Source organism: Pongo pygmaeus, chromosome 4 (assembly GCF_028885625.2).
Source record: "Pongo pygmaeus isolate AG05252 chromosome 4, NHGRI_mPonPyg2-v2.0_pri, whole genome shotgun sequence".
In the NCBI taxonomy this organism is placed as follows: domain Eukaryota; kingdom Metazoa; phylum Chordata; class Mammalia; order Primates; family Hominidae; genus Pongo; species Pongo pygmaeus.
The window spans coordinates 845691-857294 of NC_072377.2; the positions used below are offsets into that span (position 1 = coordinate 845691).

The 11604-nt window shown below is 53.3% G+C and overlaps 1 protein-coding gene across 12 annotated transcripts in view; it reads right to left on the reverse strand.

The window, feature by feature from the left end:
- Nucleotides 1-11571, reverse strand: part of BRD9 (bromodomain containing 9) — a 28258-nt gene extending 16687 nt beyond the window's left edge. For 2 of the 12 annotated variants that reach the window (XR_010126350.1, XM_054489671.2), the window contains exons 1-10: nucleotides 11436-11571; nucleotides 10466-10680; nucleotides 10009-10141; nucleotides 8474-8534; nucleotides 7915-8059; nucleotides 6259-6369; nucleotides 5490-5665; nucleotides 4974-5036; nucleotides 2829-2961; nucleotides 602-677 (exon numbers count right to left, since the gene is read on the reverse strand). Coding sequence is in view for 11 of the 12 variants with exons in the window: in XM_054489671.2 (XP_054345646.1) it covers nucleotides 602-677; nucleotides 2829-2961; nucleotides 4974-5036; nucleotides 5490-5665; nucleotides 6259-6369; nucleotides 7915-8059; nucleotides 8474-8534; nucleotides 10009-10141; nucleotides 10466-10680; nucleotides 11436-11487 (1165 nt within the window). In the remaining variant the exon portion in view is untranslated. Of the gene's footprint in view, nucleotides 1-601; nucleotides 678-1227; nucleotides 1318-2828; nucleotides 2962-4973; nucleotides 5037-5489; nucleotides 5666-6258; nucleotides 6370-7914; nucleotides 8060-8473; nucleotides 8535-10008; nucleotides 10142-10465; nucleotides 10695-11338; nucleotides 11405-11435 lie in introns of those variants that run through there. The other 10 variants (XM_054489666.2, XM_054489664.2, XM_054489678.2 and 7 more) reach the window with 10 other exon arrangements.
- Between the last annotated feature and the right edge of the window lie 33 nt (nucleotides 11572-11604).

The window sequence follows — 11604 nt, forward strand, 5'->3', positions numbered from 1 at the left end:
GAGGGAAGCAGGAATCTAGAGGCAACCCTTGCCGGGCTGCGCGTTCCTCATGTGAGCCCGCGAGTGCGTTTCAAACCCAAGTGAGTCACACTTTCAAAGGACAAGCCTCTTAATTACTCCCAGGCCAACAAAGCGCCCCTGACGGGCTGGACAGGCCTAGTGCGCGCCATCCTTCGACACTGTCCTGGACATAATCATCTAACAGCTCTTCTTTTTCTAAGACTGCTTTCCAGATTCAAGGAGCAGGCTGGGCCAGCACTCCGGTCTTTGCTGAAGACTGAGCTCGGGATGTGAACCCTTCCTGATGCTAGTGAGGTTTGGCCTTAAAGGCCTCTCGGCAGCTTTTCAGGAATATGGCTTGAGTCCCGCTGCTCCCAAGGAGCCCTGACCGAGCTCTGACCAGCATCCCTGCCCCGCGAGATGGCCGTCCATGCCTCCACTCAGCGCACGTGTCACGTTGGGGTGCGAGCAGGGTCGGGAAGCCAGGCAGCTTCTCATGCTGCCCCATGGCCAATGGCTCAGCTTTTCATCACAGAATATCAACGGAGGCCCGAAAAATCGTGTACGGAGAGCATAAAACTAGCCCTGAGCGGGCACCCACCATCAGCGTCCGGCTCGGCCGTGTTGACCACGCTGTAGAGCAGGCTCCCATCCCCGTTCCTCTTCAGATAGCCCATCTGGAAGGAAGCACTGCCTGAGCGTCTGTCCCTCAGGAGGGGCAGCGCAGCACAAATGAAATGAAGGCCAACAAGCAAGGCTTAATGGGGGTGAAAACACATTTGTCCAAGAACAAACACCAGAGGGCCCCTCACGGCATTCCCTGGAATTTCAGACTCACGGCAACAGCAGAGCGCACACAGGTGCCAAGGAGAACCTCTTAGGCTCCCCATGGCCCTGCTATAGGGGGTACAGCTGAAACAAAAACCTTCACCCACAAGTAAACATTTAAAATTGCTCATGAGCCTTGACAAAATGGAATGGTCGGCAGGTCAGCATGGCACTGCCCTGACGGCGGGCGGCTCCAGCTGTCAAGCATGTGTGGACTGGTTTTCATTTAAAAACCCACCACCCACACCCCAGTTCTGTGTACAGGCCATTAGGAGGATCCAGGAAGAGGAGGCACTGGTGTGTGCAGACTTGGGGGTCAAGGGGGAAGAGGGCTGTCATGCAGTGGTTGGCTGGGCTCCAGTGCAAGGGTGATGTCCATGCTGCGGTCAGGGCAGCCACCTGGCCTGAGAAGAGCCAGACGTTTGTGTGGGGGCAGCTCCCCACCGCCGATCCATGCGAAGTATCAGAGCCCACAGGATGACCAGGGCCCTGGGGGAGAGGCGGAAGATCAGCTACAATGGGACACGGATTTGATACGTAGATTAACAGTCAAGTCCTCATGGCGCAGATAAAAAACTGAAAGGGAAGAAGTTGGGGGAACCCACAGGGCAGGGGGGAACTGGAAGTTTCAATGTAAAAACAGTTTTCAACCCATGTAAACACAGGTGCCAACAGAACCCTTCTGCACAGTGTCCATGTATGTGGTACAGACACACACAACAGGCATCTCCCAGCTCTATCTGCAGAGGGCTTCACCCAGAACCCAGGTCCTGGCTTCTAAACAAGGCTCTCTAGTCAAGAAACCAGGGCTTCTTGGAGAATGTGGCAATTCCAGGGCTGAAGCACAGAGTGCAGAACAAGGCTGTCCAAAAGAACTACAGTGCAAGCCACGCAGACCACAACCTCCAGCACACAAGCCACATAAACAACTTCCCAACACATGAGCCACGCAGACCACAACTTCCCAACACACAAGCCAAGCAGACAACTGCCCCACACGTGAGCCACACAGACGACAGCCTCCCAACATGCAAGCCACAAAAACCACAACCTCTCAACAGATAAGCCACACAGACCACAGCAACTTCCCAACACACAAGCCACGCGAACCACAAACTCCCAACACGCGAGCCAAGCAACCGCCCCACACATGAGCCATGCAGACCACAACCTCCCAACACACAAGCCACGCAGACCACTGCAACTTCCCAGCAGGTGCAGGCAAACAGAAGCAGACACCTCTGAAACGCCCCCACTTCAGCGTTCTTTACTTTCCATCCCATGTGCATTTTGAAGACTTAATATGGAAAAAACCCATAAAGCTCAAATTAAGCTAACATGTTTTCTACAGACTACATGTTGAGATAAAACATTGGATATACAGATGAAATGAAATCTGCCAGGATTAATGTCACCTGCATTGCTCTACTTCTCTTATCAGGGCTGCTAGGAAGCCTGAGACTGCAGACAGCCTGTGCTGTTTCCACTGGAGACACTGGGTCTAGAACGTCTCCTGCCAGAAAGGAGAGCGTGGTCAGCTGAGTGGGCCCCAACACCACAAAGACCATCTGTGGCAGGAGCCACGTGAACACGGTCGGTGGCCTATTATGGACTATCTGTCTGATCCAACACCAGCGCCCCCACTGGAATAACAAGGGCGGTGCCTCATGTCAACACCCAGTGACAGAGACACAGAAGTCAGTATTCACTCCAAGAGAAAGGATTAGCCTGCAGCAGGGCCTCCATCAAGGAAATGAGAGGTCAGTGACCACATGGCCTCCACGATGCGTGAAACACCAGCGGCAGTCCTGCCAGAGGCACCCGGACCCTGACTGAAGAGACCAGCCTTATGTATGTCTGATCCAGACCTCCCGTCAGGGCCCCACGCTGACCTCTGGATCCCGGTGGCTGTGCTGGATCACACAGCACCAACCCAGAAGGAGAGGCACATGGAGAGTCTGGGGCCACGCTGCACCCTCTCTCGGTGGCCACAGCACTACCTTGCCGCCTGGGAGGAACCGGTTGATCCTGTCCCGAGCTTCGTCAGCCGCGTGCTCCACCAGCGCCAGCACGTGCTCCTCTGCGGTACTGTCCGTCAAGCTGCAGGCGTTCCCTTCAGGCTCAAACATGCAGCTGTGAGGTGGGGACAACCAAGTCACCTGGAGGCAGCGTCCCCACCGCACACCTGCTCCCCATGCATCGGCACCTAACCCAGCTTCTACCGACTCTGCCCTCAGACACAGAGCTGGCAGAGCATACTTAACTCCTTTTAGGTCTCAAAGCATCCCTTTTCACCCTATCCAAATAACAAATTAAGACGCTTTTATTAAAATAAAGAGTAAGTGTAAGCCAAGTAGATAGACTCCCTGTTTTTCAACGCAGTGAAAACTCAGTTAAAGTGCTTTAGCAACAAAAGCAACAAAGTAACAGATGCCCACACTGGTTAGTCATTAAAGGCCCCATCAGAAAAGTGACTGGAAAAGCCCCCCGTGACTACGCAGGGTTCACAGCAAGGCAGGACAGGCGGGGCTGCTCGGGTGAGGTCTGGTGCTCCTGGGCTGGGTGGAGAGCAGCCCCCTCTGCTGTGGCCACTGGGTGGCACAAAGAACACACAAGGACGTCAGCAAGTGGCCCCAGGTTCCACCTGAAGCAGTTCTCCAACAGCCGAGGGGCACAGGCTGTAGCACCCAAGGAGTGTGGAAGGTTCTAGAAGCAAGGGAGTGGGCTCCTTCCCACCCTGGGCACTTGCCTGGGCGTGGGTCTGAATGGCCTAGGGCCAGGTGCAGGCCCAGGACAAACCCTGCCCATGAGAGCGGCCCTGCCCTTGCCTGACCTACAGTGACAACCTGGCAACCCTACACAGGAGTCAGAGCCCCATGAGCTCCGCAGGGAGAGGCTCCACTCAGGCACCTGCGTGAGCCCATTACCGATGCACACTGCTTGTGACACCAGGTGAAGGTGAGGGCCGGAGCTCGGCACGCTGTCCTGCTTGCAGACTGACAGAGCTGGGGATCCATCTAAAGGGCCTGGATCCCACAGGCAAGGGTGGAGCCGCAGCACCAGAAACACCCAAAACCAAACTGGGGTGGGTCTGCCAGGACACAACCCCACCGCAGCTGAGCACGCTGACCAACACCAACTTCAATTCCCCCTCAATGCTCAGTCACCATGAGGCGGCAAAGGGCAGCCGTGAAACCCCTACCCCTGAAGGCCAGCAGTGCACTCAAGTCGGGGGCTGAGGCCGGACACAGCCACCAGCCAACCACGCAGTGAGTGTTCACACGGCGGCGGGGTGGGAAACGCAATGCACGTGGGGGAGACCACCTTAGGAGACTGTCGTCCGTTGCCAAGCAACACACTCTGGCCACGCAGAGCACCCTCTGTCTCCTAAGCCAAGGCTGCAGGACCTGAGGGTCTGGTCTCAAGACCACTCTCCCTTTTGACTGTTGGAGGGAGCTGCTCAGAGCAGAAGCACCGAGCCCAGCACCGCTGCCGCCCCACCTGTTAAATCCACGCGAGTCCCATACACACTGTGAGAAGGAAACAAACAATGGAGGGCCGTGACCATCAGAATTGCCTCAAGGACATTCAGTAGCAACTCCAGACGGTCCCTGACTTCCCACAAGACGGCACAAAAGCAATACGCTTCAGCAGAAACCATCCTTCACATCTGATCTGTCCCCAGGATGGCAACAGGCCACAGTCCCCTCAGGACACTGGGAAGACCGCGAACCACAGTGCTGTCAGACACACCGCCACGAGGGTGGATGTCCTGAGACTGCGATCTCTGGGGCCTGCATTCAGCAAGTGACATGTGATGAAGCAGGCTCTGTGCCAGGCGCTTCTGCCCGCTGCAGGCTATGGTAAGTGCTCTTGGTGCCTCTAAGGCCCCTGGCAATACTCTCGCTTTGTTTGGTCCTATCAGGCGGCCACCTCACATAGGTAGAGGAGCGTCTACACGAATGACGTGTGATACAGACTTTGATACAATCTCAATGCTCAGCCACCATGAGACAAAGAGCCCCCATGAAAACCACTCTGGGGTTTAGAAAAAAAGGAAGAAGGTTCCCTGAAGGACCAGCCAAGTCAGCTGCTCCTTGTGAGAGGGAGCAGAGCTACAGGGAGCTGTGGCCTGCAGTCCTCACCTGCTTCCCCCGCAGCATCCACACCTTCCTGACCACAGGCCTGCACCTGTTCCACTCCAGCGTCTACACAGACACAGAAGCGAACAGTTCAGGAGTGTGCATCTGCCCCACGGCAAGAAAGAAGCCCCCTGCCAATGCTGGCTGCCCAAAGTCGGCCCACTTGTGCGGCACAATCTGGGACAAGGGCACAGCCTTGGCTGCCGGCAGGCGCTGTGCAGGGAGGGAGGCGCCAATGATCTTAACGGCGTGTGGAGACAGAGACCACCAGTCAGTAGCAGTTGGGGGCAGGGGTGACCGGATGGGCTTGGGTACCACACCTGGGTCAGAGAACGCACGTGGCTGGTGGGCAGGAGGGGCTGTCTGGCCACACTCCTCCTGCCAGAATAAGCTACACCAAGGACGTCTACATGACATGACATCCGCTCCTCACTCACTCACTCTCCCCTACAAGGCACCTGCTTTCCTGGCTGTGGTGCTAAACTCCAAAAGCAAATGCGGTTTCCACAGAGCCTTTACCTGATAACTTCTCTACTCGGCTTTTTGGATTTCTTGGCAGTTTCTACTTGTACTGGTACAACTTCAGGGACAGGTTCCTCAACAGCTGTATCTTCATTGCCCAAAAGAGCTGCCTGCTGAGAAAAATCCATGTCCTGCATAAACGACATGCTGCGCTTCAAAGCTAACAGCCGCTCCTAGAATCAGAAAGGACAGAGCAGCAGGGATTTACCTCTCCCTCACAGCCAGGGTGCAGTGACGATGGGATGGGATGGGGATGGTCACAGCCTCACCTGGCCTAAGAGCTAACTTTCCACGGCGGAGCATCAGGAGGTGGTTGTGGGGGCTTGACCCACCGCCAGAGCGCGGCAGGTGCCACACCTCCCCTTTACCTTCACCTACGTGGGACGCATGCAGCCTGGCTCACGGCACAGATCTGGGAAGCCACTCAGGATGGCCAAGGAAGACAAGGATGTCCCGTCTGGATTCAGTGAGGCAGCCACGAAAAACAAGCCCGCAATGCTGGCTGCCATCCAGCAAGACTGACACCTGACACCCAGGCTTAAGATCAAGAGATGCGGAACTTTCCACCAACCCTAAATGAGACGTTACAGCTAGGTCATGAGCAGAGAGGGCGGCCGGGGACGTCTACCCTAGAGCAAAGGGGGCAACACCATGAGGGTGGTGGGTGGATGGAGCATGTGTTCACTGTGAGGCTCCCTTCGGGCACAAGCAACGGGGGGCATAGCCCCTGCTTTCCGTAGCTCGCTGATGCTAGTGAGTTTCTTACTTTGCTCATCATCTTAAAGCCTGCGTGAAGGATCTTCTTTGCCAACTTGTAGTACACAGTATCTGGCCTATTGTATGTCATTGCATTATCACACATCAGTTTGAAATCTGCCTGAAAAGAAAACAGGAAAGACTTACCAAGTTTGAAATGCCACAGACAACAGCAAAGCTCTAGATGACTATCAAGAGACCAAAAAGAAAAAGCTACAATTGAGTAGAATTCAACTGGGCTCTCTGATCTAAAAATAACACTCAAGAACTTAGAGAAGTTTTCTTAGTTGCACGTTGGTCTTGCATGAAAAATATTACAGCCAATATTTTTGGCCAAGCCTGTAACTTCTTTCTAAGCATCACATACAAATGCTGTGTGAGGAAAAAGGAGCATTTCCTGCGCTTCCTGCATTTCTCCAGAACATAAATAGGAACGAGAAGCAACGATCTGATTCTTTCAAGTGAAAGTCGAGAGATAAAGGCAGGCGCGCGGCACAGTGATATCCTCTATCTCTAGAATTTCTCCACAGAATCAAATTTAAAATTCTGCCACCAAATGGTTCCCTCAAACTATTAGAAAAAGACTTTGCCCCACAAAAGGACCACCTTATTTCGTAATTTATGGTAAAAATATGGAAACATCAGTATTTTAGTATCATAACCAGTTTCCTCAGCACAGGCCTCTCAAAGGTGAGTACTAACATCAGGCTGGAGCATGACCCCGGAGGCCAGCCACCCTAACTGAGAATGTGCCATCTGGACCCTCCCCAAGCCCCGGTTCCAGAGCCAGCAGCCCCAGGGCCCGGCCCAAGGCTGTGGAGCCCCTCCCCTGAAGACTCCACTGCAGACACTCCACGGAGTGAATGCTGCTCCCCTTCTCACTTTGTTGCTAGGAATGGCCAGACTGGGGCAGGGAATACAGAGGGCTTTCAGGCATAGAGTGCTCTTAACATCTGCCCTCAGGCGCTGCCTGATCCTCTCATCAAGTTTCCTTTTCTCTCACTCTCCTTTAAATCTGTTCTGTTGTGTTTCTGTGAGTCAGCAAACCCTTCAGTAAACGTAAAATAAAAATAGAAAAGTCAAGCTTTCCCCAGGGGAATGGAACCTAAGAGAGAAATCTAATGCCTTTCTAAACTACACTAATGCCAATTTTATAATGCATCTGTTTTGCTTCCTTCCCCTGGGTTGCAAAACCAATGAGCAATTGCTAATTCTCACTGCCAGTAGCAAGAAACAGGTTAAGAGCAAAGTACTCAGGAGACAGAAAAACTTACTATGCTAAAAAAACTAAATGCTCAATTAGTGTAAGACAAAACTAAGAATTAAAAAGAAGTATGTTTTTAAAAATGTCTAGTCTCAAGCCGTGCCACACTGCACAACTCACTGCTTGAAACAACACGTCCTATTTACGCCAGCGCAGTAACTTAGAAAGAAAAGAAACAGACTTCTAACAGCGTGCAACCTGACCCAGTTTCTAGACCAAAGCACAGAGAAAACGTTCACGACCAATCATTTCCTTAATGCTGTGTCTGTAAAACATCACTCAAACACAGAAACACCTGTGAAAGCTCAAAAACTAGGAATGATCTAAGGTGAATGAAGTCTTCACAAGACATAAATACACAGAACTATGCCACGATTACTTCGGGCAATGGAAGTAACTTACCTTAAATTCCGTAACTGACTTGTATTCATTGGCTACGATTTTGTCTTTCATGGTACCAAAATCCATGGGGTGTTTTATTATCATCGAATACCCAGGAGCAATTGCATCCGTGACAGGAAAAGCAAAAAATCCATGGGGATCTTTTCTGAAAGCAAAGACATCTTAAAGTGGAAAATCTAGATTTCTAAATGATACAAAATCTCTTACAATCCAAAAACTGGATACAACTGACCGAATTTTGTTTCTTAAAAATAAAAAATTGACGAGCATCTTTTATTGTGATAGGCATTTCAGATACAATAAAAATTCCCCCAACGCATCCTGGCAGCCGTCAATGTCCCAGCTCTAGCCTTGACTTCCCTCACTCTACTCTGACTTCAGAGTGAGCCACTAATGAGTTCACGAACTCTTCCTACCCACCCTGAAGTGGACTGGGAGTCACCAAGAGAAGGTGCAGGGTCTGTTCACAGGTGACAAGGCTGGGGTGGGGAATAAGGCCTCAGTAAAGATGACACCACACCCCCCCAGACACTAGCTCTTCAGAAACGCCCAGGTTTACCTCTGAAGCTGGCGGAGGAAGTGTTCCAGGAGTTGCTGAATAGGTGTGCTCTCATTTTCAGCTGACAATTTAAGGAAAAAAAAAATTGAATACAAAGACTTTGGTATCCCTTCATTAGAGAGCTCCAAGTTCACAGTATCTGTCTGTCTGGTGTCTCACAGCATTTTAAGTTCCACCGAGAACTGGGGATATAAAGATACACCCGACTCAGCCTTGGCTCCCAGGAAGCTCAGCCGGGTGGTAAGGGCACCCCCCCCCACAGCAGAAGTCATAAAAACCTCTTATAATAACCGGTAGCCCTTACATCAACAATATGTGGTGATCACTTATCAATGTTTTCAGCTCATACCACTACTCTAGACAAGGAATGGAGGCTGATCCTGAATTCACCGATTATTATTTCACTTGAGGTCCCTTAAAATTCAACAAAAAGTAAATAAATGGCTGGCATGGTGGTGCGTGCCTGTAGTCCCAGCAACTTGGGAGGCTGAGGTGGGAGGATTGCTTGAGCCCAGGGTTATCTGAGCCCAGGAGTGAATCACGACACTGCACTCCAGCCTAGGCGACACAGCAAGACCATGTTTCAAAAATAAATTAAAAAAAGAAAGTGCCTGAAGAGCCAAATGACCACAGAAGCTCAGAAGGCCACCAGCTTTCCAGAACTTTCCTTCAGTGGAGCCAGCAGGCCTCAGACGGTTTCTGATGGCCTGAATGATTGCAGCACTAGCCTCCCTACTCCCTGATGTCCCATTCCCAAAGCCCAGCCGTCTAAGTTTCCCTATAATCCAGGAACCACTGGATGCTGAGAGTTGCTGGGAAGAGACACCCCTTGTCTTACGTACAAATGCCTCATCACTGTGAGTTCTGCACAGGAAGGCTGGGGATAAGGAGAACTCAGAGGGCTGGAAATTCCAGCCAAATGCCATCCTTGGCAGATGGTGCCCACGACAGAAATTCTACTGAAGGCCTCCAGTTTCCTTTGTCTCAGCCTATGGTCACTTTTAGCAACTTCAGACCCACCATTTGGGCCTCGAGGTCCCTTCTTCCCAAGGGGAATTACCTGCGTTTTCACTGACATGCATCTCTCTTACCAGTCTGACCCAGGTGTGGCTACTGTTCCAATGCTGTCTTAAGTGCAGACAAAACCAAACTTCAAGACCCAGGGCTGGCAAACTTTTTACATAAAGGCCAGACAAAAAACAGTCTAGGCTTTGCGGGTCACATACGATTGGTCTCTGTGGAGATGGCTTTTTGTTTCTTTTTATGAACCTTTAAAAAACATATAAGCCATCCTTAGCTAATAAGTTAAAAAACAAAACTGAAGGGCACCAGTAGTAACTGGCCACGCCTCGCTCTAGACATTCAGAGACACCGGAGGAAACCTCAGATCCAGAGGACACCTGGGATGAGGCCCTGGAAATACCAGCTCTCCTCCCTCCCATGCTTCTCCCCAAAGCAAGAGGACACGGTGCCGACCCCTCATTTACAACGATGAGCTGTGAACACCAGGAGAGTCTCTAAAAGTGCACCCTTGCCTGGCTGTGTCCGGCACGCTCGGACTGGCCGATCTGGGGGCGGCTCCACCTCCACCTTCTTCCCAGGATCAAAGTCGTCAGCCTCTCCCTCCGTGTCACAGTGCTCCCTCTCTCGCTTCCGCTTCTTCTCTTCCTGGGCGGCAGAGTCAAGGGAGTGAGAACGGCAGGAGTAGGTGGGATCCGGACAGGTCTGCCCAATCCCCTCGCAGTTCTCAGGAGAGGGACAGAGCTAAGGGAAACCCCCTCCTCACAGAGACCCTGGCAGGGTCCGGGGAGGAACAACATACCCAGGATCCTGGAACTGAGTCTGCGGGCCTCAGCGATTTGCGTTTTGCTACCAACGGAACACCCCCTCCCCTCCTCCAGCCACGCAGGCGCACTCTGCCTGGGTCCTGGGACCCGGCTCCCCATGGGCTCCTCGTGGGCAGCGTCCCGGCCACCGCCGCTGCTCCTTTACCTTTCGCTTCCTTCTTTCCTCATCGTCCAGATGCTTCTCCTTCTCGGACTTCTTCTTCTTCTTCTTTTTCTTTTCTTTGTGCCTCTCTCGCTCATGGTCTGACCTGTCATCATAGTAACTGGAGTCGTGGCCGGATCCTGAGAGTTCAGTCACTTCACTTCCTCCGACCTTGAGGACTAGCTTTAGAGGCTTCTCCAGGGGCTTGTCGGCATAATCTGCACAGACACAGACCGAGTTCTACCCTCGTGCTCAGGTGCAAACGCCACGCAGCCAGGTGAGACGTGAAGGGGCTAAGAGGGAAAGGCCTTCCTAAGGATTACAGCGGGGCTGCCAACCAGCAGGGAAAGACGGAAGGGAAGACCACAGTGGCGGCATGTCACTGCCTCCTTGTTCTCCCTTCCCCTCCACAGGGAGCTTCAGGTCCCTTTCAAGCCACGGTGTCCTCACCAGAGGAGGCCCTGTGGGATGTTGTTCACATCACTCGTTCAAGATGATGGATTAAGAGGGACCTGGAACCCCGGAGCCCGATCTCCCTCCTAGAAACCCCCAGCACTTCGGTTCACTCTCGCTTAACTTCCTGCAGGCGCCCGTGCTGCCCGCTGACACCCGTGGAGCTGCTGCGGGAGCAAGGGAGACGGAGGGAAAGGCGGGAGAAAGGGCTGCCCAGCTTCTCCCTGAGCTCCACACAAAAGCCAGCACAGATGCTTCCCTAGTCTCCAGGACCGGGGTGAGTGGGCTTGCAGCCTCGAGCCCAGAACCCTCTTACCAGGAACGTAAGCGCCCACCCAGGACCCCTCACGTGTGCCCGGTTCCCTGACCGAAATCCCAGAACCCCCTCCCGCGTGCCCAGAACCCCTCCCCCGAGGCCAGGACCTCGCCCGGTGCCCAGGACCCCCGTCCGCGTGCCCGGAACTCCTCCCCCGTGCCCAGGACCCCGCCCGCCGCGCGTCACAAAGCGCCGCCGCCTCACCCTCGTAGGACGAGCGCCACTCGGCCTTGTGCTTCTTGTGCTTCTTGCCCATGGCGGCGCCGGCGGCGGGCCCGAGGCGGGGGCCGGGAACAGCGGGCACCCGGCCGGACCGTGGCCGCCACCGCCCCCTGGCCCTAGCTGGCCGCCCGCGCTCGCTGCGCCGAGCTGG